General features: G+C 42.4%; 1 protein-coding gene across 1 annotated transcript in view; it reads left to right on the forward strand.

The window, feature by feature from the left end:
• ARHGEF33 (Rho guanine nucleotide exchange factor 33) overlaps positions 1-24,572 on the forward strand; it is a 46,245-nt gene extending 21,673 nt beyond the window's left edge. Inside the window, exons 8-16 of the mRNA XM_036263084.1 lie at positions 1,266-1,395; positions 4,556-4,688; positions 6,417-6,500; positions 7,637-7,720; positions 9,327-9,475; positions 10,511-10,675; positions 13,794-14,625; positions 17,254-17,393; positions 24,355-24,572. Coding sequence (XP_036118977.1) covers positions 1,266-1,395; positions 4,556-4,688; positions 6,417-6,500; positions 7,637-7,720; positions 9,327-9,475; positions 10,511-10,675; positions 13,794-14,625; positions 17,254-17,393; positions 24,355-24,484 — 1,847 coding nt within the window. The 3' untranslated portion in view covers positions 24,485-24,572. The remainder of the gene's footprint in view (positions 1-1,265; positions 1,396-4,555; positions 4,689-6,416; positions 6,501-7,636; positions 7,721-9,326; positions 9,476-10,510; positions 10,676-13,793; positions 14,626-17,253; positions 17,394-24,354) is intronic.
• The last annotated feature ends 1,963 nt before the right edge of the window (positions 24,573-26,535 follow it).

The following is a 26,535-nucleotide window of genomic DNA, read 5'->3' on the forward strand; positions in this document are numbered from 1 at the left end:
AATGGCTAGAATATTTTCTTCATATCTCTTTGAAGATATTAATGATAAAAATTTTTTTTAAGTTTTTTTTTCATTTCAACATTGTCTCTTCTTTTAATTAAGGTACAATTGACATATAACATTATATTAGTTTCAGATGTACAACATAATTTGATATTTGTATATATTATAAAATGATCACCAAAGTTAAGTCTAGTTAACATCTGTCACCATACATAGTTACAAAATTATTTTATCTTATGATGAGAACTTTTAAGATCTACTCTTGTAGCAAATTTCAAATATACAACACTCATTATTAACTACCATGCTGTACATGACATCTCCTGGATTGTTTCTTTATTCAAGGTTTGCTCTCTCCTTTAAAATATATGTGTATATTTTTTCTTCTCCTTTTATGGTGTATGCCTGATTCAAATGTCTGAGGATCCTTAGCTAATTATTTATATCTAAAAGAGAGGCCCTAGAAAATAAATAATGAGTCTTAAAAAATAAATAAATAAAAATAAAAAAAGAGGCCCTAAATAAAAAGAACCCTGAAAATTCTGTACTAGCCAAGCTTGTCAATAAATAGGCTTCATTGTCAGCTAATCAGATGTCAAATTAACTTTTTGATAGGTGACCTCCTTATGTCACTGTCTGTAGATCTTTTTAACTTGGGCCACTCAGTTTCTCCAGAAGAAGATCCTCCAGTCTCCTGCCTGGAGAGGATAAGTATGGCTGCTGGTATTGTGGGACCCACAGGGGAAGAGGCTGAGGGGAATCTCACTGTTCAGTATGCAAGCCTTCTCTGCGTCCCCTTGTTTTTATTTTAGCATCTCAACTCTGCCCTCTTCTATGTCTGATGTCTTTAGCCCAGATATCAGAGATAAGGGCTTCTCTAGTTTCATTTTTCTCATTTTCCATGGGTGGAAATGGGGAAGCTGTCTGCATGGAGGTGGCGACCTGGAGGTTCAAATGTACTTTATGTAGACCCTGTCTCCTGTTCTCAGCATTGCCCCTTATTTGCACTTCCTGTGTGTCTGGTGCCTCCAATCCTCAAGCCTTTCTTCTCAACATATTTCCCATATGCAGAAGAGAACACCAAGGTTTTGTGCTCTTTATCCTGCTGAATTAATTACCATGCCTTCATTTTGTTTCCCATCTTCCAAAAACTTGCGGATGTCTCTTTTTATATCTTTCAATCTTTTTTTATTGCTTTCTATCATTCAATAGGATTTGGGGGAGGAGAGGTTAACAATTCCCTCCTTGGTTTGTTTTTAAAGCTAAAAGACAGACTGTGGCTCTGGAACTACTTGAATCAGAAAGAAAATATGTCATTAACATCTCTCTGATCCTGAAGATCAAGGCAACATTCCAGGGCTCAGACGGAAAGAGGAATTCCAAAGAGAGAAGGTATCCATGTATTCATTGCCTTTGCTTTTCAGATTGATTAAGATTTAAGGTAAGTGTTTATTGTTACCAATTTGGGAATTCTGGGACCTGTAAAGAGTTCCAGAAACAGTCTTTGAAAAGAGACTAGGCAGCCACAGAAGGTAACCTCTGGTTGTCTAAGCTGTTCCTGAAGCCTCCATGTGTACTTTAAATAGACCCACTGAGTAAAATACAGAACAGAATGAGTGTTCCTTTTCTCTGCTGGTGTTATACCCCATGCAAAAACAAAAATAAATGAACTTTAACTATATTTCCCATAAAAAAACTTATAATCTTTCAGCACTTTCTACCCCTTTTGGAAAGTAACCTGGGGGTGAAAATAACACCCACCATAACTATAGTCTGACACTCAGAACTGAGGTTGCCACGTCTTCTCAAGCCTATAAAATAAAATTTGAGGTTTTCCCTAGAAAAATCTGCAGTGATCAAGAGGCTCTTCAGCCTGTTTCAGGCAGCCCTGCCCCTCGCTGGACCGGCTGGAAGCTGCAGGGGTTGGGCTGTCAGCAGAGAAGCTTGAGGGGGTCGTGTGGGCTGTTGCTCATTTGTTGGAGGATCACAGGAGTTGATGTTCTTGGCTTTTTCTGGTCTAATTCACCCAGATAAAGCCACAGCCTCAGCATCAAACAGGCTTGTTTGAACACTTGAGGGGCGGCAAAGTCAGCTCCACAGGGCTGCCCGTTAGCCTCACAACCTCAACTCCAGCGCCACACCCACCAAGAACTCAACAAGCTGTTTGCTGCAGATCACCACCAAGTGGCACATATTTAAAGATCAAATTTGGTTACATCCCTGCTGCTGAAGCTCAGGGGTTATTTGACCTAATACTGGACTGAAAAGAGCTAAGTTATAATTTGAAAACATAACTGGATTTTCCTTGATTGCTTTTAGTTTATTTCCCTTGTTGTTTAAGTATTGGACTGTGAGAGTGGAAGTAATTTTGAAGACTTTAAAAAGAATATACTAACTACTCATCTTGCCATAATTTCACTCCTAGTAAGAAATAGAAAAGAGGCTGAGCACTTAATATTTTCATCTTCATGAAAAAGTTGCTTCTGGGAGTCATGTCTGGATTTAGACAAAAGAGTGAAATAGGTTTTGTATGTCTTGCTTTCTTTCTACCTCTGCTCTCCATCTCCTGGCTCACTTCCTCCACACTCCTCCCTGTTTTCAAATAATATCCTTATTAATTAAAAAATGTTTAAAAGCCTATTTTCAATATTTGGTACAGAACCCACTGTACGTCATTACTCTTATGTGTTTCTATGGTATTTGATGGGAGCATTAGCCTTCTCTGACCCCACCCTAAAATCTCAAACTGTTATCCTAGTGACAGTCCAGGAAGTATCCTGGACTCCAACGAAGTTACCACTCCTCAGTGCAAGTACACTGGCCACAGTGTAGCAGAAGGCAGTGTTCTCAAAAGAAAAGGGGGGAAGGAGAGAGAAGTTGAGAAGAGGAGATAAGAGACAGAAGTGAGGCAGAGCAGAAGAGTGTCCAGGTGAGGCCAGGAGAGAAAAGGAAAGATAGGAGAGAAAAAGAAAAAGATAATCCAATAGAAGACATAGTACATAACCTATTTAGACAACCCAGCCCATCGTAGACCTCACTATGGTGCCCTAACATCTTTCAGTGTCACACCAGGAATATTACCCACAGTCACTGACAGCCTCTGGGTGGGAAGAAATCTTCATATCTAGCTCTTTTGCTGGTGCAGTGTTTCATTCTTTCCATTCAATCAGTTGTGCTCTCCTCCATCAGCTATGTGGCCTTCTCCCAGTCCAGCTGCCTCCAGGCCATCCTCCAAATCCTCTCTGATCTGGACAGGGATTACCTAGATCTTCCCAGTCCACTGCACCAGCCATCAGAGCTCAGATTAGGAGGCCTTTCCTCTTGAGTCTCTGGATCAGCTGGCCTCGCATATGCAGAGACTGGTGACACAGCAGGTGGAGGGGTGGCAGAGAGAAGTGGAAGGAATCCTTGTATGGCAGGGGGCTGGCTACTCTGTTCTGGTGTGGTGGCTCTTCTGCTTTAGTTGGAGATGGGTTGGAAAAACTTCCCCTCAAACTGGTGTCCTTCCTACTGTTCTCAATGCAAATCTGCTTGTCTAGGGTTGGCGAAGCCTCCACTAATTTACTCTGGCTGGACTCTAAGGAAAGAGCCTAATCAGTTTAGCTCTCAGTGACAAGCAGGCCATCACTTTCATCTTGAGGTCTTGAAAGCTAAAGGGAACCTATTTTAAATTCCTCTAAGTCAACACGTTAGAAATCAAATCCTTGCTGTAGCCCAGCAAAACTTCATTCCCTTCTGTTTCTTCCTTCCTCATTCCTTTATGCCCCTGATCACCCCACTCTTCTCCATCCAATCCCCCTTCTCCTTCCTTCCAGGATTCTTTTCCCTCTCCTCTCCACCCCATCCTTCTCTGACATCTCTCTTCCTCCCTTCATTTCTTCTGGGAAAAATGAGGCCCACTGAGATATGGGCTAGAGGGAATATGAGAGTAGGAAGCAAGCTTTGTGAAGCTCCAGGGAGTAGCAGGCCAGGACTGGTCTGTAGCCTCCCTAGTCAAGACTCTGTTCTTGCCTGATATTCCTCTTAGAAGCCAAAGGAAATAGAAAAAGGAACACTTCCATACCTCTTCCCCTGAGCTTTTAGTTGCCAGGTTTAAACCAAAGTTCCTACTTATGCAAGCAGCAGGCTCTTTACCCAGCAGCTAAGAATGACCAGGTGCCACAACACTTGCCATCCACACACTAATAAGACTATTTTGCACAGCAAATAAGAAGAACTTTAAAACACTGAAAAAGATTTCCCTCAGAATTTCTACTGTCACATACATGCGAGTGGACCAGTTTGGCTTTAAAAAGGCCGTCCAAGTGATGTGCTATTTATTAGTTTGACATATGACAATATAGGAGCCACCAGTAAAGGTGTCTTTTTATATCCTGAGGATATCTGCTGTCACATCTACATTGACAAACTTTTATTTCTTAATCCAAAATGCAGAGCTGTGACTCAGAATATTTTGAATGACTTGGAAAATGGGACCTGATACACATATTCTTGTAGGGTCTTTTCTTCTCCACACCTGGTTTGTGTGATCCTGTCTCTATTCTGTTTCAAGCCTCTTCCCTGGCTCTTTACGGTACCTTGTCCAGCAGCACCTGGATTTGCTTCATGCTCTGCAGGAAAGGGTTCTGAAGTGGCCACGCCAAGGAGTCCTCGGAGATTTATTTCTGAAATTAACAAATGATGAGGTAAGTTTTCAAAAAATTCTTTATAAACTTGAATTATATTCATCTGTGTCTCCCTCAGCTACTTCGCTTAATAGAGAATCTAGAATCAGCAAATTTTGGAGTTCAAGGAACTGCTGAGATCTAGTCTAACCTCCTCATTCTATAGATAATAAAATAAAGTTCAGAGAAATTAAGACTTTGCTAAAAGCACCCAGCTGGCTACACAGTTGTAGATCTGTGACCAGAATCCAAGTTTTCTAACTTTCAGTTCATCACTTTCCACTGTACTATTACTGCTGCCATTGAACATTACTGTGTGTGTGTATGCATATATGTGTATTTGTGTATAAATATATGCATGCATATATAGCTATCCACACATATAAAATAAATATATGAAGATTTGTGTGTGTGTGTGTGTGTGTGTGTGTGTGTGTGTGTGTGTATATACTTTCACTTACAATTACATTCCTTAGAGATTTTTAAAAATGTGATGGGCAGCCGTTTGTCTTGAATGGTTTTTGTTTTCACTTGGAGAGGGTCCTGAGTTTCAAAATTTCTATGTTCTACTAATTAAATATGACCCAGGCCTGAAGTTGCAAACTCAAATACCTGCAGAGTTAGACAGTGATATAAATAGGTAGAAATAGGCTGAGTTTAATACAATACAGAATGTTGGGAAATGAGTTTAATTGGAGCACATATGCTTTGGTACAGGGAATAGCTACTCACCTTTATCCAATTATTATGCAGGGGGAAAAAAAAGACTAGAGTTGCCAGATCTGATATTTAAAGAGCTGCTGGAATCCAGAATATTGTGTGAGATTTTCTTGTCTTAAAAATATTATGTGGCATACTTAAAATTGGTCTGCAAGCCAGATTGTCTGAGTCAATCTCGGTAAATCAAGGATTCTCAACTGTGGATAATAATACAAAACTTACAAATTGTCTAATTGTATAGATTAGAGGTAATGTTATCCCTCTCATATAACTTTTATTCATTTATCTTCAGTATGCTTTCTTGGGCTGAGAATTGTTATTTCTGTGGGAATATAACTTTGGAAGCTGAGAACTGTTTCCCTGAAGGCATGTTGCATAGGTGAACATGCAAACAGTGGAAAAAAATTGAGAACCACTGGTCTAGACACTGCAAAGTGGGTTGGACAAAGTTCTTCATCTGCATGTAGATGATTGAAATTAAAAGTAATTTTAGGAGACTGGATGAAAGAAGGTGAAGATGAAGAGATTAGCCAAAGAACATATATGTATAGTCAATGGACACAGGAACAACATGGTGATGACCAGAGGCAGGGGTGGGAATGTGGGGGTGGGAATGAGGGCTGGGTGGAGGTGGTTAAAGGAGGAGGAAATGGGGGACAATTGTAATAGTGTCAACAATAAAAAATAATTTTGAAAGTAATTTTAAAACAAAATATGTATTTTTATCATTAAACAATTTAAAAATACTTTTTCAACTTACATAATTCCTCTTCTCTGTCTTGGTTTATCATTTCACTTTCTCTCATTAAAACAGGAATATTGAATTTTGGTTCCCAAGTCCATAAAGACATCTACCTTAAAACTTAAAAGATTGAAAAAACAAAAAAAAATATTAATGAACAAATTAAATGAATGATTAAGGAAATCTCTGCAAAGTACTTCTTTTGGATATATATGACACTATAAAAAATATTAGTTATCATTCCTGTTTCTAGGTTCTTACCAAGCATTTTTATATTTGTTTTCAAGAATAATTTCTTGGATTATTATGTTGCCTACCTGAGGGACCTGCCTGAATGCATCTCTTTGGTTCATGTTGTTGTTCTGAAGGAGGTAGGTTCACTCTCCCTGTGTACTGCCCTTTGGTTACATGGGTACTGTATGATGTTGCTCATCCACCAGGAAATACAGCACACGCACTCTGAGCTTGTTTTCCAGGTTGGCAAACGGTTTGAACAGAGCCACTGACACTCCTCCCTGGGGTAAAAGAAGCCCACTCAAGGATCACTGCCATTGCTTTGGCCCTGCCTTACCAACCCTTTATTTCATTCTACTGGAAGTTAGGCAAAGTAAACAGGCTTTCTAAGCAAAGACCTTCAGGCTGAAGCCTGCATGATGTATGAGGGTTTGGTGGTGTTTTTTTTGTTTGTTTGTTTTTTAGGGTCAGACAATATGAATCTGAATATTAAACTCAAGTCATCCGGTGTCTGTCAGTTTATAAGATTGTAAAGTGATTCTAGTCATGTAACTTTAAGAATTGCTAATGTAGTGATATATTAGGGGCTCAACATGCACATATAAATATATAACAACTCTAGTTATTTTAGGTTAATAGGAAAACACCATAACAGAAGCCCTAAAGAGTTAATATAGTTTCACAAGAGGTGATGGTCTTATTAATTTTCTACATTAGCCCATTACTCCCAGCCTAGTATAATGCCTACTACATGTTAGTACTCAGAAAATATTTGAGAAAGGGAAAGGAAAGAAGAGGAAGAGGCATGGAGAAAGTCCAACAGGTTAATTCAATCTGGAGAAAGTGCTGCCAGGCAAGCTGGCCAGTATCTAATCATGAGGCTGCAATCCAGCCTTAGTACCTATTAGCAAACCACTGTAAAGATTACTTGCTGGAGAACCTTAATGAATTAATTCAACTTTAATATAATTTATTGAGTGCCCACTTCTGTATAGCACTGTGCTAATATCTGGGGTGGGGATGGAAGGGGTAGTTTGGAACGTTGGGTGGATTCGAAAGAAGTATATGATATGCTCCCTGCTAGAGGAGTTGTCTCCTTGAGCATGTCCTTGAACAAGTGACCTATCCAGTGAGAAATCAATGCTTCATGACACTCTAGACGAAGAACATGCTCTGGGAGTACACCTTTTCTACTCTGGTGGGACTGAAGCCGGGGTTCTGCAGCCAGAGCTGGAGGAATACTGAAGAGTGATTCTGCCTTTCTCTCATTCAGGGTGATGAAGAGATTAAATCTGACATCTATACACTGTTCTTTCACATAGTCCAGCGCATCCCTGAATATCTGCTACATCTGCAGGTAGGCACGGCTGAGCAAGCCCCAAAGTGACTTTCAGGCTAAACTATTGTTTTTGGCTTCTGAAAAACACTGTAAGAGATCAGGAAGAAATAATTAATATTGCTAAGAAGTATTTAAATAAAAGTTGTTATGATTTCTCCATCTCCACCTTGTGGTATGAGCTAAAATCTCAATCTCTAAAAATGTTTGGCTCATGATGCCTGCCTTTGATGTATATCTTCATTTACTAGCAATTTCCACCTCTGCTGATCCAGGATCTTTCTATAGCAGCTCCTGCTAGACTCTGAGTACCTATTCAGTCCCTTCTACTTTGGTTCTACAGACATCTAAATGTATCCCCTAATCCTTGCCCACCCACTCCCAACCTGGTGTCTAAATACTATCTATGTAACCTGCTCACTTAATTGCTACCTGACTACTTTCTTTTTGCTTGAGTCCAAGGGTTTACCATGCATTGCTTCTGTCTTATGTCACAGAAGAAGCATGGAGAAACTGATGAGCTGACTTCTTCACACGAGGAAGTAGAGTTGAGAGAAAAAGGCTCACCAACATCCTTACCAGCCCCTCTTCTTCCCACCATCCTGTCCTGGTTTATTTGGTGACTGATCTTTCTAAGTAATCCAGTGAAGAATCTTAGAAATGCTTGGGATTTATCTCAGGTAGAACTAGCCCAGTATCAATATCAAAAAGACTTTCTATTGCATGTGGCTTTAGATCTTAAAATCATTTTCTCACAATAATTATTTTATTTAATCTTTTCAACAATTTCATGAAACAGGTATCATCATTACCATTTTTTAGATAAGGAAATGGAGGGCCAACTTAAGTAACTTGCTCAAGTTAGCATACTTAATACATGAAAAATTTAGGATTGAAACCCAGCTCTTGCAAGCAGTATGGTAAATAAGAGCCCTGGTTCTACTGACTAACTTGAGTTCAGATCCTGGCTTCGCTACTAACTAGATGTGTGACCTAATAAAGATTAGTTAACTTTGCTCTATACCTTGATTTCCTTGTTAAATGGAGCTGTCCACTCTATCTAATGAGGCTATGGTAAAAATTAAATGAGAAAATATATGCAAAGGGCTTAGTGCTTGGCAACAGGAAGTACTCCATAAGAGTTAGCTTTCCCAAATCCAATGTGTGTTCCACTACAGCACAGAAGGCAATGTAATAGAAGGAGCTACCAGGCCAGGCTTGATCATAAATACCCCGCTCCTCTCCCAGAGTGCGTTGGTGCCTGACATTTTCACCACTGGTCTGACTCCAGTGGGTCATATAAGTATTGCTTCATCAACAGTAATGGTTAAATGTCTCCATTACCTCAGAGATCTAATTAATATATCCTTCCAATTTTTCAGATGGAACTATCTCATGTTCACATTCAACTCAAACAGGAGCAATAGGGACTACTATTTTCTTTTGGGGTGATGGATAAAGAAAACAGCAAGTTTGACTTTTCAGTTTATAATTAGATTGGTCATATGGTATTGTTTTGATTAAATGGCTACCGAACTCTCACAACAGATCAAGGCAAGGTGCAGAAGAGACAGAACAACTTTTCATTCTAATTATGCAATGCTGCTTCCTTTTTTCCTTCATCCAGAATGTCCTGAAGTTCACAGAGCAGGAACACCCTGACTATTACCTACTTCTGGTGTGTGTTCAGCGCCTTCGAGTATTTATTTCACACTACACCCTGCTGTTTCAATGCAATGAGGATTTGCTTATTCAGAAACGGAAAAAGCTCAAGAAGTAAGGTTCTGATGGTACAGTCTAGAGGGTTGATCAAAGGCTTCTGAAAACAGGATCCAGACAATATGGGCATCTGCAACAAGTAACCATGTTATATGTTAAGTGGCTAAAACACAGCGACAGGAAGTAGAAGAGAAGGGGAGGGAAGAGAGGTGGCCAAGCTGGCTGGAAGAGGGAGGCAACTACGACCTGGTGAAAATTACTTTAGAAAGATAAGCACTTTCAGTCTAGTGCCTGCACAGATCCCCTCTTATCTCATGTCGACTACCACAAAAACTGTTGTTGCCCTAAACCTGCCAAGTTTAAAAATATAGTTTAAAGGCCAGAATGTGGTTTCTTTAATTAACTCAACAAATATGTATTGAGTACCTATTTGTGTGTATTAGATACTGTTCTATGCACTAAATATACTACAATTAAAAATACAGACAAAAATCTGCCACATGGAGCTTACTTTCTAGACCTGGACAGCCAGTTAATAAATAAGTTAGATGCTGATAAGTGCTATGGATAAAAATAAAACAAATAAGGGAGGGGATGATGGTTGAACAGATTTCATGCTAAGAAGAAACAGGAAGGGCCAATTAGGGAGAATCTGGGGTTCAGAGAGAATAGAAGCAACCAATAGCAAGCAGAGCTTCCAAGTGACCTGAATTTCCATCAACCTCATCACATCCCAATAAAGAAAACAGAGCCTTTTCTGTGGGTGCCTCAGACAAGAAAAGGGTGCTATCTCCCAAGCCAGGGCTCCTCTAAATGGAGGACATCTCCCTATACTATCCCTTTCCCCCAACCCAATTCAGCCAATTAATCAGCATCCCTGCTCCTGTCTAACATCCCATTGCACCCTATTATGTAAGCAACCTGGTATGTAAAGTGCCCTGGAGAGAGAGAGAGATAGAGAGAGAGAGAGAACCTCACAGCTGAGCTTCATCTAAGAAACTCTGTCTCCCTATCTTTCTTGACATAAGCTGCGTGTTCAGAGAGCCAGTTTCCCACTGTACACTCTGAGAATTATTATTTCCATTCTATTAGGTCATCCATGGCAAAGCTGTACAAAGGGCTGGCTTCCCAGTGTGCAAATGCCGGGCAAGATGCTTCCCCCACTGCAGGCTCTGAGGCTGTCCGTGACAGTGGGATCCACTCAGAAGAGATGCTGCAACCCTACCCTTCTGCTCCAAGTTCTGGCCCTGCTGTCACGTAAGCACCTATTGCTATGGAAAAGTTAATGACAATACCTGTGGGTCCTAGGAAGTCTGTGTGGGGTAGCAAGCCAGCCCTGATTAGGAGTATGACCAACAGAACTCCTCTCTCCCTCCCTCTTGCCCCATCCGGCCTCTATGTGATAGGCAAGCAGCTGACCCAATGCTTATATTCTAGAGGAAAGCACTAAGAATGCTAAGGGGCAGGCCTGGAGGCTGGAAGTTACACCCAATAACTTGACTGCACATAACCACCCTCTACCTACAACATTATTCTCTTTGGGTTTGAACAACAGTAGAATGGAAGAGTGCCATAAGACAAGAAGGCATTTTACAACCTCTCAGAAGGGTGGGAAACCTACTTAAGGTCTCCAAAACCTATAGTGGAGGGGAAGGGAATCCCAGTCAGGGGTCAGTGAAAAGAGTCGGCTCTGAGGATAAGAAATAGGTCTGAGGTGATCCAGAAAGAATGTTGTTCAGCCTTTCCCAATTCTCCTTGAAGCTTTCTCAGAAAGGGATTTCATAAGCTCTGTTCTTCACTTATGATAGCTTCTCTGTGAACTGTTTTGGGCAGTGGATGGATTTGACAGCCTTTTCAATTCTCTGCATACAACCCGCTAACATAGTAAGCTGAATTCTCATTCAGCAAACTTCTTAATGATCTTCAGAGTTATGATTAGACCATTTACATATTTCAAATTCATTTTACCTCTGAAGGATAAGGATAAAGTCAACTTAGCTACTTTTGCAACCAGGACTTCTGGAAAGATAAGGGAAACCAAAACTCATAATTCCAAATCCCCACTTGATCAAATATAAACAATTCTCACAAAACTGATTCCTTATACTATAATTTCTGCTTTGGATTTTATTCCTTTTTTAAAAAATTTTTTTTCTTTATTGATTTTAGAGAGAGAGGAAGGAAGAGGGACAGAGTTAGAAACATCAATGAGAGAGAATGTTGATTGGCTGCCTCCTGCATGCCCCCACTGGGGTTTTAGCCCAGAACCTGGGCATGTGCCCTGACTGGGAATTGAACCGGAGACCTCTTGGTGCAGGGTCAATGCTCAACCACTGAACCACACCAGCCAGGTTTGGACTTTATTCTTAAGCAAAATTTACAAGTCATACAAGAAGCTACTTTCCTTTCCTAAAATTACAATGAAGGAAGAGGTAGGCCACTGACATTATTCCAATTTTTATCACTGCCATTTTAAAAATGCCAATTACAATCATTGGAAGGAGCAACTGGTCCATAATGCAAAATAAATCTCATTTCCTCCTTTTGCCCTCATCTCTTAAAACTGAGAACATTTATCAGTGAGAGATGGAAGTGGAAATGTGGAGAGGCAGGAGGTAGAAATTCCACAATCATCTTTAAACCTATGAGATATTAACCTTCCTATAAGTAGAGCCAAGGATGATTTTGTTCCTATACAGAAAGTCCTAGAAGTCATGTAGGAAAAGAACTCCACACGGAAAAAAAAAAAAAAAAATCTTTCTTGGATGGAGAGTAGGAGATAGGCAGGAAGTTGGTATTTTTACATATGTTAAAAATATTTTTTTTCTTTATTGATTTTAGAGAAAGAGGAAGGGTGAGGGAGAGATAGAAACATCAATGAGTGAGAACATCGATTGGCCACCTCCTGCATGCCCCCCACTGGGTATTTGGCCCACAACCTGGGCATGTGCCCTGACCAGAAATTGAACAGGCGACCTCCTGGTGCATGGGTTGATGCTCAACTACTGAGCCACACCAGCCAGGCTACAAATATTTTTTAATGTTTGTTTTTTTTTTTTTTTCTTAATTGATTTTAGAGAGAGAGGGAGAGGTAGAGATAGACAGAAATATTTCCACTGATGGGCTGCCTCCTGCACACACCCCTATTGGGGATTGAACCTGAAACCCAGCATGTGCCCTGAATGGAAACTGAACTGGGAACCTCTTGGTGCATGGGACCACATCCAACGAACTGAGCCACACCAGCTGGGCAGAAAGTAGATATTTACTTAGTGATCACTTCAGTTCTTAAGACAATGATAAAACTATCTTTTTGAAGTACAAAAAATAGAGCCAAAAAATAAAATATCTGGAAATTATACCCAAATTGAACAAGATGGCTGCCATTGCACTCTGTTGGGAACATAGCCAGAAACCAACAATTATTTTCCAAGTTAAAACAAAATTCAAGTCAGATCAATATTCCATTTTACTATTTTTTTCCCCTCTCTAAGTGTGAGACCTAGTTTTCATCTTAAGATCGCCAGAGAAAGATATTCAGTGTTATCACTTACATATGCATCCTTTATGCGTGTTTGTGGTAGAATTAAACATGAATAAATAAAATAGCAGAATAACCAGATTGGGTCAGTGTGCAGTAGTCTACTCACATCTATCTGGCAACTAAATTCCAGCAGAACTGGCAAATCACATTCTATCTAATGGGTACACTATCTTAGTACCCTGCATACATCATTATCCATGAGTTAAAAACAAAAACCCACGACGCCCAGCCCATGTGGCTCAGTGGTTGAGTGTGGACCAAGGAACCAAGAAGTCACTGGTTCGATTCCAGGTCAGGGCACATGCCCAGGTTTGGGCCAGATCCCCAGTGGGAGGCATGCAGGAGGTAGACAACCGATGTCCTCTCATAGGAATTTGTTCTTACGTGTTAAGGTCCATGAGTCACACAAAAGTTATTTCCATTATTTTGTATGACTCTGCTAAGGCAAGAGAGGAGACCAATGAGGTACCTTGGGGCCCTGACACGTGGTGGGGAGGGTCAGAGCTTCCACGTGGGGAGTGATGACCATCCTTGGCCCACGGCCACGTCTACGCAATGCCTCCTTGCTCAGATACTTCGGGCATCCACTTTGCGCACACCCATCTTCAGTCTCCCACTTTGGGGACGAAGGGGAACTCCTTAATCGGAGAGGCCTGTGGAGCTAGGTAGGTAAAGCCTGTAGGTGTTCGGGAGGGGCGGAGAGAACCGGCAGTTTTGCGCCTCAGCAGCGTCAGCAGGAAGTGTGTTGCTCCTGGCCTGCGCTGCTTGATGCGAGAGGCATGCACCAACACACCATAAGCACACCTCTTTTGTATTGTTTCCCCTTTAAAGACATTTGATGCCCCCAATGAAGAAAAGCCAACAGCAGCAAAGCCTGATGGAGAGCATGCAGCCCGGGAAGCCCAGCGACTGGGAGATGGAGGGCAGGAAGCACGAGAGGCCCGAGAGCCTCCTGGCGCCGGCGCAGTTCTGTGCTGCCGAGCAGGACGTGAAGGCGCTGGCCGGGCCGCTGCAGGCCATCCCGGAGATGGACTTCGAGCCCTCGCCCGCCGAGCCCTCGCTGGGCAACGTGGAGCGCTCCCTGCGCGCCCCGGCCGAGCTCCTGCCCGACGGCCGCGGCTTCGTGCCCACGGCCTATGAGGAGTTCGAATATGGGGGCGAGATGTTCGCGCTGCCCGCGCCCTACGACGAGGAGCCCTTCCAGGCCCCGACGCTCTTCGAGAACTGCTCGCCCGCCTCTTCCGAGTCCAGCCTGGACATCTGCTTTCTGCGGCCCGTCAGCTTCGCCATGGAGGCCGAGCGGCCGGAGCACCCGCTGCAGCCGCTGCAGCCGCTGCCGCCGCTGCCCCCGCTGCCCAAGAGCGCCACGTCGCCGGCCAGCAGCAGCGGCGCCTACAAGCTGGAGGCCGCGGCGCAGGCGCACGGCAAGACCAAGCCGCTGAGCCGCTCGCTCAAGGAGTTCCCGCGCGCGCCGCCCGCCGAGGGCGTGGCCCCGCGCCTCTACAGCACGCGCAGCAGCAGCGGCGGCCGCGCGCCGCTCAAGGCCGAGCGCGCCGCGCAGTCCCACGGCGCGGCCGCCGCCGCCGCTCGCGGCGCGCCCAGGACCTACTTCCCCCAACAGAGGTCCCAAAGCGAAAAGCAGACGTATTTGGAAGTAAGGAGGGTAAAGTAAAACCGAACCCAACCCCACGGCGTCGGCAGCCCCGGGTCTAGATCTCCAGGTAGCAGCTTGGGCTCACCTAGCGTGTAGGGGTCCTGGCCAGATGGGGAGCGGGCCAGCTCGCCGGACAGTTGCGGCAGATGCTGGGGTAGAGGTCCTGGAAAGCGAGTATTGGCGCCGGTTCTTCAGTTGGCACCAAGACACGCGAGCATGCCATACTGTATGTATCATGGCAAAGAGATAGAAAAGGGCTCTTCTTACACCTGCTTACACCATCATCTCCACACCCGGTGGAACAGTTAGGGGCTTCCTCTGACTTTCTGCTGAAGCTGTAGCACTGCACTTCCAAAGCACTGCAGGCAAGTCCCAGGCCTGTCTGTTTCTTCCTCTGCCTGTTAGGCACATTCCTTGTTTAAATGTTCAAAACATTCAACACCGTACCAGCTTACTTTACTCCCCGACCTGCGCCAGCCTTGTGTGCAGCTAGGGAGGACGCAAGTTACCTTGTCTCACTGTGGACTCCCTGCAAAAGTCATTGCAAAGCTAAGACGATTTTCTGTTGCTTTCCTTTTGACTGGAAATGGGTGTCATGTGACTTTGCAGACTCCAGTAGGATGGTGACAACACCAAATAGTCAAGAAAGCATTGATTCACCGACACCTTCTTTGGCCTCCATGTAAATGTTTAGTATTTTGATGTCTAACATTGGTGTCTGAAGGTCTTGGGACATATAAAGAGGTCAGACCCTAGTCTTTAGTGTTCCATCTCTAAGAAAGAAGACGGTATACTTTAGTTCAAAGAGCACCTGACTAGGTGTCAGGGATCTGGGTTCTAGTCCTTGCTCTGCTGCCAAATAACTGCGTGTTTCTGGACAATTCACGTGGCTTCTCTATGCCTCCAGTTTTCACATCTATAAAAATAAGATAGTATGTACCGTTCCTGCTTCACTGTACTGTTGTGAGGCTCAGGCCAAATAAGATAAAGTTTGTCAATATACTTTTCAAAGTATAGAATGCTATACAAGTGTAAGATATTATTAAGATCATGATTCCACAGAAAGATTTTTCTTAAACTATTAATAGATTCAGTTTCTAAATAGTCTCTAAAAGCGCACTTCTCAAAATGTGCTTCTTGGGCTAGTAGTGAATACATTACCTAGGAGCTTGTTATAAATGCAGAATTTGGGCCCCACCCCAGACCTACTGAATCAGAATCTGCATTTTAGCAAGATTCCTATATGATTCATATAAACATTAAGTGCAGTTGAGCAGGAGCATACTTTAAACCACTGGTTTTCAAAATCTCCATGTGCATAACTCCAGAGATTCTGTTTCAGAAAGTCTGGGTTGGGGCTCAGGGATATATATTTTTTATTGATTTCAGAAAGAGAGAGGAAGAAGGAGAGTGAGAGTGAGATAGAAACATTGAAACATTGATGATAGAGAAACATTGATTGGCTGCCTCCTGCATGCCCCCTACTGGGGATTGAGCCAGAAACCCCTGGCATGTGCCCTTAATGGGAACTGAACCAGCGACCTCCTGGTGCTTGGGACAATTCTCAACCAACTTAGCCACACCGGCCAGGCAGGGAATCTATATTTTAAATAAAGGTCCCCAGTGATCCTGTAGCCCCAGGGTCACACTTTGAGAAACACAATAAAAGCCACCAAGATGTAGGTCTCTATGGTTTAGTTATGAACCTTAGTAGAATATTAGAGAATCTCTAGATCTTTTACTACAACCTCAAGTTAAGGTCCCAAAGTCAAACCCATATGTTTCTTGAAAAATAGTCATCCTTAATCTTTGCTTCTCTATCAGCAAGCAGTCATCCATCCAATTCATGAAACTTCCAGGGTGGGTTTTGTTTTGGCTTCTTGGGTTCAAAATTAAGCATTTCTTTTTGGTTGCTTTAAGTTTCAGTCACCTAAAAGTAAATGTTTTGTTCATATGGAATATAAATGTATATACATATCTATTTAGCACAGCTCACATTTAAAAAAGACACTAGAGAGTTCATAAAAGATAGAGCCATACTTTTACTTTACACTCCAAATGCCATAGACTAAGAATTGTAAAATCTGTATTAAAGGCATATGTGCAGGTTAGAAATATTAGTTGACATTTACTTCTAAACAGACCTCTTGAAAACTCCCTCCCTCTTTTATGTCTAAAATGGAGAGTTAGGAACATCAGCTTAAAACTAATATTATAAGCAAGGAACTTTCTTGTTTTATAGAAAGAAACATACCAAGAACTATGATGGTCCTACATCTGGTTTTCCAGCAAGATAGTATTCATGCCAGAATAAGAAGTGAATCTCTATACCCTTTAAACATTTGCCAATTTCCTGGTCTTTAACTATTGTTGTATTATATGTGATTATGATATAGACTCTAGACTCTTTGCCTTGATACATAGAAAACACTTCTGCACTCAGCAGAAAATCATCATCTTTTTAACTACTAATTTCATAATTAGCCTAGGTTTGCCCTAGTTGGAATAGGGTACCCATCATTAGTCTTTGGGGATGGAAGAGGAAGGTGACAGAGTTAAAAAAATATATGGTCCCACAGTCAGGATAGGTGTTAACTTTGGAAAAGAGTGAAAAACACCTCTCTTTTATCTTTTCAGGAGATGCATTTAGAAGACACCACCAGATTCTGTCCAAAGGAAGAAAGAGAAAGTGAACAAACATCTTTCAGCGATCAAAACCCCAGGCAAGACCAGAAAGGGGGCTTTCGCAGCTCCTTCCGCAAGCTCTTTAAAAAGAAGTGAGTAGCCTTTAGACAAGACAGCATTGTAACTCATTTCCCTTTGGGCTAAGTCTTGAGGTTTTAACAGTAATAGGTATCAAGTAGCTGGTTTCACACAACTGCTTCAAGCTCAGTGCCTGCACCCAGCAGCCACGATTCTTGCAGGTGAAGATGTTTCTCTTTGTAATTTCCTAGAGTAAAAGCAAACTCAGCTCTGTCCTCTGCCTCTTCTATCTTTGAGCCCTACTTCCTCGTTCCCAAAGTCATGTGTCCCAAGTGGAGCGAGCAGAGGAGTTCCCCTGGGAAATGAGCTGGTGATAATGAAATTCCTTTTAGACTGGGAGGAGTGGGATCCACTATGGCAATTGGGCATAATGGAAAGTTTTCTAAGGCATCTCAGCATTTCTGCCTGTAGGGGCCTATAGTTATCCTGGGGGTTAGTACTGTTTATTGGGACTCACAGTGTCTTCCCTAGCAGAAATGACTGAATGGATTTGGCTTGGGCCCTAGTTTAAAAAATCATTCTAATGGAGTTTCCACACTCCACAGGAGGCAAAAACAAGCCATTTCCCCACTATGGTCCTTCTAAGATTGTAGGTGCTTGTTGTATGAAATCACCCAACAGGCATTTTGGCCAGCATTTACCAGCACTGTATTACAGACTGGGAGACAGTAGTTTAACCCCAGCATGAAATGTAAGGAACAGAGAACTGAACATTAGCATTTGACCATAGAGGGATTCTCCAGCCCAGCCACTGCCTACCTGAGAGACTGCAGTCTCTATCTCCACTGGTCCTCAGGCCTACTCACTCTCCCTTGGCAAGATTTTCCTTGCTGCTTAGTTTCTCTTGGTAGAGGAGGTTCTTGCAGTCAGTTTTAAACAACAGGTCTTTATATTTTAGTGACTGGAAAAGTAAAAGACACTATTGCTGCCTTTGGAGAGTTTCTAATACGTGAGGAAGCACAGGGAAATCACATTGTCTTTAAAGATAGAAATTCCTGGCTGATTTAGGTAATGAATGGTCTTGACGGAAGAATTGGGGGCAGGCCTGGAGTGAGGACTTTTTTGGTCATTTGTCTAAGTCTTCTGCTGTGGGGAGGGTAGTACTAAGATTAGTGGATTCCTGATTGTTGGTCCCCACCTGTTGTTGCTGGAAGAAGGTGAAACAGGCAGAAACAGAAACGTCACTGCAATTGGAAATAGTCCTGCCCCACAAAGTCCCCTTCGGTCTCACTGAGGCGGCCCCATGCACGCATGGCTTTGCGGGGTCCCAGTGATTTAAGGTGAGGAGTTAAGAACTGTCTTTCTCTCTAGGATCGTAGACTTAGATCTTTCCTGGCCCAGTGCCCGCCTCTGTCGTATTTGGCAGGGGTGGAGAGACCTGGAAGCAGATAACTCTCCAGCCTGACCTTGGGATTTAGGTTCCTAAATCCGTCTAAGGACTTCAGATTCCTTAGGGCACTGCTTGAGCCTTTGTTTTTTGAAACACAGTATTTCCAAAATAAACAGCCACTTTTTGCCCACTGCCATTTATAATAACTGGGTACTGTCTATTAGAAAGCAGTGAGCTCTGGATCCACCACTGGTTTCTTTACAAATTCCCATTTTTCAGAGAATGTAAGAAAATGCTCTGCAGTTACCTGAGGCAGAGGTAGTAGACTTGTCCTCTCTGTGTCCAGGCAGCAGAACTAGTACACCAGGTGAGAGGATAGACTTTCTAAAAACGCAGCTGCCTAGAACTGGAGCTGGCTGCCCCAGGAGGGCGTGCGTTCTCTCCAGTGAGCGTGATGACCCTGGCGGGGAGGCTCTGACGGATTCCCGAAGCTGGTGAGAGATTGCCCAGGATAACCACCTCAGTCCTTTCCAGTACCGAGATTTGCTTTATCTGTAGTTTGATTTTGGTGTGATTCAATCTGAGTGATTACATCTTTTTAACATCTGAAACAAGTAATTGAAGTGGCCGTGGGACCTATAATTTTAAAGACTCTATGTGGAAGACCAGATTTTACCTTTCTGTGGCCCACACAGCCTCGGTGCAATGCTAAGGACTTGCTGTGTGGACTCTCCAAATTCATGTTGGTTAATGTCATCTTGCAGCTTTTTGGGATCCTTCTTACAGGGCGAAATGGACCCCTTCAATCCTTGTATCCTTTCTCTTAGATCAGTCCCTCCTGCATCAATCATATTGCTGCCACCATACCTTTGTATTTAAAATCTGAAGTGTCATATGGATGACCACACAGATGGCTGCTCCCTCTGGCAGGCTTTCCTGGCTTTTTACATCTGGTGTAGGACTGTGAGCATCATCGGGTGATGCTAGCTTATTGCCTGTGTCCAGGGTACCACAGTGGGCACTTTGGGGGTTTGGCATGGGATCAAGAAACAGCTTGAGTAGCTTTTCATGAGTATTTTCCTCCAAAAAACCATGGAAAGTTTGCTTCATTATGCTAAGGTACGGAGGACGGACAAGGAAGCCCAGCACAGCATGCAAAGGCCAGTGGCTCTTAGCTGAGAACACACTATTCTTCCCATTAATTGATCATTCTTTCCTGTGTGCATGTACTCTGTGAGACATTTGTGTAGGAATCGTGAATGACATAGTCCCAGATGTTATGTAGGAGCTGTTACAGACGACTCTGAAGATAGGCCTGTGGACAGGTAGCGGGAGGAACCAGAAAGACATTCAGCTCATTCCCCTCCCGTGTTGTTGGGAGATCGGTCTCGCAGCAAGCCCTTTGACTAGGAAGTGGTAACCCTGGGTACTGGAACCGTGCCAGAGCCTGGCCTCAGAGGTCCAAAACGGACCAGTGCCAGAAAAGCCGCCAGTGTCACATCTGGGCTCACTGCCCGCCTACCCCACAGCCCTCTGGAGGCTCATTCCCGTCTACACTGACACACTTTTTGTATCCATAGGGGCTTGTTTGGCTGGTGGCCCCACACACCCAGAATGCTGCTTCGGGATGAAGCTAGGCATGGAGCCAGATGCAACCGCAAACCTGGGAAAGGGTTCTCTTCCCTCTGAGGCTGGGAGGGCCGGATGCTCACACCCACAAGGATTCAAAAGGGAGAGTCAAGTTGACATCTTTAAAAAAAAATCCTCAAAAATACCCAAGCTACTTGGGAAAAAGGATGATGCTCTGTTTCTGTCTCAGGCACATTTGTCCTGGGTAGATAGACACCAGGTCATATGTCTCTGAAAGCTTCCCAGAATTGACCAGAAAAAAGACCACATATCTTAAAGTTTGAAAACGTTAAGTGACTTTAAAATTTTAAATGGGGATTCTTAGACGCCAGGAACAGATCTAATGTGATAGGCTGACGCTGGACTGAATCCTGATCCCCCTGCCTTTGAGCAGGATGGGAGGCAAATATCCCATTCCAGAAGGATCTGTATAGAGGTTGTCAGAGACTTGCATGTAGACTGTCCTAAGTCGGAGGCAGATGTACTTCATGTCGATATATAAACCTTGCACTTAGGGCAATAAGTATTCTTGGCTGGGGGTGCGGCAGAGGGGAAGAGGGCTATGTAAGACAGTGTAAGTAAGGGTAGGGAATGTAAGTGCTCTTCCTTCTCATCCTCAAATCTGGGAGCAGTGGAAGATAAACTCCCAAATGATTAATTCGACTTCTCCTCCCATTCTGTTCCTTTTTAGCACTTTATAACTGACATACCTCAGAATATCTCCTTCCCAGTCATTACCCTCCCTTCACCAGTCACATGGAAATCTCTGTTTCCTTAATCAGACACAGAGAGAGTACCTCTTCAGGGCTCCATATAATGAATAGCAGCGAATCCTCTTCTTTTGGTGTGTTATCAGCTGTTTTTGCATACGCCCAGCCTTGGGTGTGGGACAGACCATGTAATAGAAAGGACTAAAGAAACAATTGGTCATTTTACCCTCACCTTCATTTTTACCTCCTAAAGCCTATCTGAAGTCCTTTCCACATTCATACTCACTTTGGGATTCTCTCTCATTTCCCATTCTATTTCCCTGTATAACTTTAAAATTGAAGGAGATAGTTGAAGGGATGACATTTTAGATTACTTAAATCTTATTCTGAGTGTTTCTCAATAGGTCACTTGATCAATCACTAAGTTAAAGGTCTTAATGTACTAGGTTCTGTCTAGCACAAAAGAGGTAAAAGAAATAGTTGCAGTCCATTAAGAGTTTACAGTTCAAATGTAGGGTAACTGCAAGGTTTAGAAGATAGTAAGCACTCAACAGATATGTAGTAAGTGAAAGCTCATTTGTCAGTCACCTTGTTATTAGGGCCAAATAATTTGGCAGACAGCATGAATGTTCCCCTGCTCCCTACTTCTCCAGGTGTGTGTCTCCAAAAGCTTTCAAAGTGGACAGTCTTTCCAATCAGAAAGCCAGCCCTTCTTAGGTCAGAGGGTTGGTTCTGTGCACCAGATTCCACCCCCTACCCTTCCCCAGCTCCAAACAAACTTTCAGGGTTTATTTGTAGCAAAGTTATACTTGTATGACCTACCCAACTTGTTATTTTCTTTGTCTCTGTCAGTGGAGTGGAAGGAAAGTTAGCAACAGGTCTCTCCATCGAACAAGTGGGTGGTTGTGTGTCAGAATGTCCTGGGTGGTTGTGTGTCAGAATGTCCTGGCGGCATTGCACCCTGACCCAGCAGGTTTTTGCCTGCCCATTTCTTAGGTGTCTGCTCAGATCTGCCCTGCAGTCAACCTCAATGGCTCCGGGAGCTAAAAAGCTATTTCTGTTTTATAGAGAAAGGGGATAAAAGCAAATACTCTAGCCCTTTCCCTTCAGCGTGCAGGTGATTTCCTGGCAATTCAGGTTCCAGTACTTCGGAGCCTAACAACCACGCCAGCAGAAGAGCCCGCTGTCGAAGTGGCCACGTGCCATGTAAGCAGTGTAGAGGTCAGTTAAAATGGTCTTTAAAAGGATGAAAACGAGCTTTTAGTCGCGGCTACAGTGGATGCTAGATTTTGAAAAGGATTAGCAAGTTAGCTATTAGTTAACTAGTAGTTAGTTAATACCAAGAAACACAGAGAAATTCACATTCCTGGAGACACACAGAAGTTGTTTACGAGAAGAGCAGTTAAAAAAGATAAAACTAAGCTGAGTTTGTGGACTTTGAAAACTAGACAGGGCGATTTTGGCATTTGTTTCAGAAATGGGAACGCATCTGGTGAAGATTTCTGTGGTCCTTGGGGCTGGTGGTGACATCAAAGCTTTCCCATTTCCAGGTAAACACTGAATAGTTGCATGTTGGAATCATCAAAGTATGACATGTTGGGTTTTGGAGAGATCAGATGTAGCTAAGAGGGGAAATGTGAGGTGAAGATTCTAAGTTTTGACCAGTGACTTTCTCATGAGAAACTGTCATGTGGGGAAACAATTCAAAAGAAACACCAGCCAGATTCAGATTTGACTTTCCACTTTCCACCTTTCCACCTTCCAAACGCAGCCTGGTCTTCTGGATAACAGCAGATCCGGGAAGGAACGAAATGGTCAGAGATACACCTTCCTAACATTCCGGGCTCAGGGTGCTAATCAGGGTGCCATGAACTGGGGTAGGTGGGCGTTCTGAGAGCTGAGAGAAGCTGGGGCTCTCTTGGGGTGGGCTTGTGGAGGCTGTTGGAAGGGAGAATGCCAAAGTGACTTCTGAAAAGGAAGGACTTCCACCCCACCCAGGTATCTCTCACCTGATGAGCACCCGAATGTGCAGGTCGAGGGAGAGAACAGTTTTTCGTCTATGCACTGAGATGTGGTAGAAAGTGTTCCTTACGGACCCGAGGCAGAAAGCATGCCGGGCAGCTGGGGCTTTATCTGTGATCCCAAACGGTGAAAAGTGAACAAATCTAATCAGTCATCAGGTTTCCAGACATGGGATTTTAGTCTTTGTGTGAATCCAACTTCCTTCTTTGAATAATGTAAAAAGAATGTTTAAAATCTGCCCAATTAATTCAATAAATGATAGAGTCATAATTAACATAGCTAATAACATCAACGAGGACTCATAGCATACCAGTGACAGTGAAATAACTTATTCTTCTCTGTGGATAGTGGAAGCATGCTGACTGCCTCCACATATGGAGAACTTTTTTTAGTTGTGTAGGAGCTCTGGACAAAGAACTTCATGTCTGACATCACATACATCCTGGATGAGGTCTTTTGATGTTGGTTCTTAGTCACTGGGATAGTTTCACCCTTTCTAGCTCAGAGTTTAAGCTCGCGAAAGGGGCCCAGCCTAGCTTATCAGAGGTATTTCCAGAAAGCCTCCTCCCTCCAGGGACTTCTGACTTGAACACACTGGAGAAGGTGCAGAGCTGGAATGGATTACGCACCTGGCTTAACCAAGATAAAGGAAGAATGCACCCTGGACTGGGGACTCAACTGGACTGATTTGAGTTGTTGACTATTGATTGGTCTTGGTCTCCTTCGTGGTGGTTGAGATTACAGAACCTCCTCAATCTGATTACTGTACTAATTTCTGCATTCTGCCAAATGTAGCATATATGTGTGGTTGGCTTCAATAAATCTTTCATTTAAAAATGAAAACAAGTAACAGCAAGAGTTTGTAATGTGATGCCCAAGTTCAGTGAAGGCCCTTGATAACCTTGGTTGAGAACAATGAATTCTATACATTTTAATTTTAGGGCCTTGCCAATTTGTGGAGTAGTTACTTGCTTGAATCAAAAATTAGGATTTCTTGAATTTTCTGAGCTCTGTTCCCTTATTACAGTGTTATTACACAGTATCTTACACTGACATACACAGTTGTTACAGTTGTCCCCATAAAGCATTAGAAAGATATTCTCTTTATGTTTCCTGTAAATCTTAGTTACATATGTCCTGAGTCATGAAATTCAGGGGAAGTAGAAATTATTCCAGATCTAGGAGGTAACTGTTTTACAAATGCAAAACAATTTAGATAGATAAAATATTTGAAAACAATTAAAACCAATCAACCTGTACTTTATCTGTGTGCTGAGATTTTAGGTCCAGTGGATCAGAATACAGGGAAAAAACTAATGAGAATCCCTCAATGGATCCTTCACCCACCAAACAAGATTTCTTCAGAAACCGACTTGCTCTTGCAAATGACCTTGACCAAGGAACAGCTGTGTAAAACATACTTAAAGTTGTATTGTCAAGTGGTAAGATGAGGATAAAAAGCTTGTATATATTTGTGTAGGAAATATATATTGATGTATAAATCCCTGAGGAAAACTAATATAAATACTTACATATGAAACTAAATCAACATAGAAACAAGACATTGAAGAGATGAAGATTAGTATATGGTTGAGAGCTGGTTTTTTGAACTTCAACCCTTGGGAAAGGGGAAACGAAGACTTTTCACAGCATTATAGAAAAACACAATAAATTTGGAGGAAAATAAACGTTTGTAAGCTCAAAAACTTTCACCTCGAAGTCATTCTCCTAGTATAAGATTAACTTGTTCATATTTAACATGGATATGCATTTTATGCTTCCTAGGCTTTTATTTGGCTTATAATTCAGCCCAGTGGGCCATTAGTCTCCCCAAAACTCTAAGGCAGTAACCGTAGAACAAGACACTCCATAAGGCAAAGGAACCAATGAACAGAATTGTACTTTACATATTGCAATTCTGATTTGTGGAGATTTTGTACTATGATACAAAAGGTTCAAATCTTAAAGACACATTGATTTCCAAACAGGAAGAGAACCTGAAGAGGGGTATTTCTCTCGGTCTATGGTTATGAAAACCAGTACAGGGAACAATGATTTCTTTAGAAAATGGGAGGCCAAGGAAACAGTTTTTCTTGTGTGGGTTTTGCTGCAGATGGGAACAGTCCAGTCTGTCGTATTGAACACTCGGTCAGGATTCAGAGATCCCCTAGTGATCCCGAGTGTTACACACACTCATGACCAGATGGACCGGGGAAGAGCACTGATTTAGCCACATCTTCTTAAAAGCGTTCTTCAGCCTGGAAGGAAGGTGGCAACAACATGAGTGCATTAAGGGCTCACATACCGTGGTTGCTACAAGCACCAGGTCAGAATGAAAACAGGGCTGGCAGTTTCTTATTCTGTTTTCCAGAAGTAAAGTTGTAAAGAAACAGAGTCTTATAGCTCAGACAAGAATCATTGCAATGAGGCTTGCCTGGATGTGGGGTAATAAAATGTGCTCTATTTCCACATGGATATGTCTATGATGGCCTGCGTTCTTGACATGCCCCAAACATCAGAATCATAATAGGAAAAAAAAAAAAATTAGGTTTAAACAGTTTGTCTCCATTCCCAGGCAATTATCTGTAATAAATTAGGGGCACCTGGTTACACTGTTTATTCAAAATCTTGGCACCTAAACTGGTTTCTTCAGATAATGTTCCTCTAGTAATGCACTGTTTGATTAAGAGGGGAACTTAACACTTTTAAGTGTTCCAAGTTTTCTCCCACTTGTCTGATGACTACTTCAGAACTCATGCGTTGGCACGTTGAACAAAGGGTGGTCTGGAACACAAAGGATGGATGCCAAGTTGTGGGGGTCTCCACTATTTAATTTTAAGTCAAGCTTTCTATTTCCCCAATATTAACAAACTCCTTTGAAATTAGATTTTTCTTTATTATCCAGCCAAAGAAGTTTTTGGGGCAGTGCTTGATGGAGACCTATATATTTTAAGGGGAAAAAAAGAAATTGATGTGTGACACTAGAACTAATTTTTCACACATTATAAGAACATGAGGATGTGATTTCAGCAAGGCTGAAAATATTGTTCTGGGAAGTTGTCAGACATTCAAAGAAGACAAGGTTTTTGTACCTAAATAACATATTTTTCAAAATTAATGTTGTGTTTGAAGAACTTAGTGCATCATCTTTGATGAGTCATCTAAACCTGTTCGTCATCTATAAACTAGAGATTTTTATTTCTTCTTGCCTCATTCCCTTGAGACATAGTAGCATTAAATGCTCTTAATTCTCAGCCAGAAAACAATGTGTTGTTTCTTCCTCATGTATATAAACATATTCATCGAAAGGTAGTGGGGCCTACTGTCAAGGACTGTGTCTCTTTGTTTTTAAGTGGGTTGTCTCCCTTAGCATTGGATACACCCCCTCTCCTCATGATTACATTTTCCTTTTCAACTGAGGAAGACTTCAGCACACAAACATGCTCTTATTTCTCCCATTTTTTT

The sequence above is a fragment of the Molossus molossus genome, unplaced genomic scaffold, assembly GCF_014108415.1.
Source record: "Molossus molossus isolate mMolMol1 unplaced genomic scaffold, mMolMol1.p scaffold_m16_p_15, whole genome shotgun sequence".
Classification (NCBI taxonomy): Eukaryota; Metazoa; Chordata; class Mammalia; order Chiroptera; family Molossidae; genus Molossus; species Molossus molossus.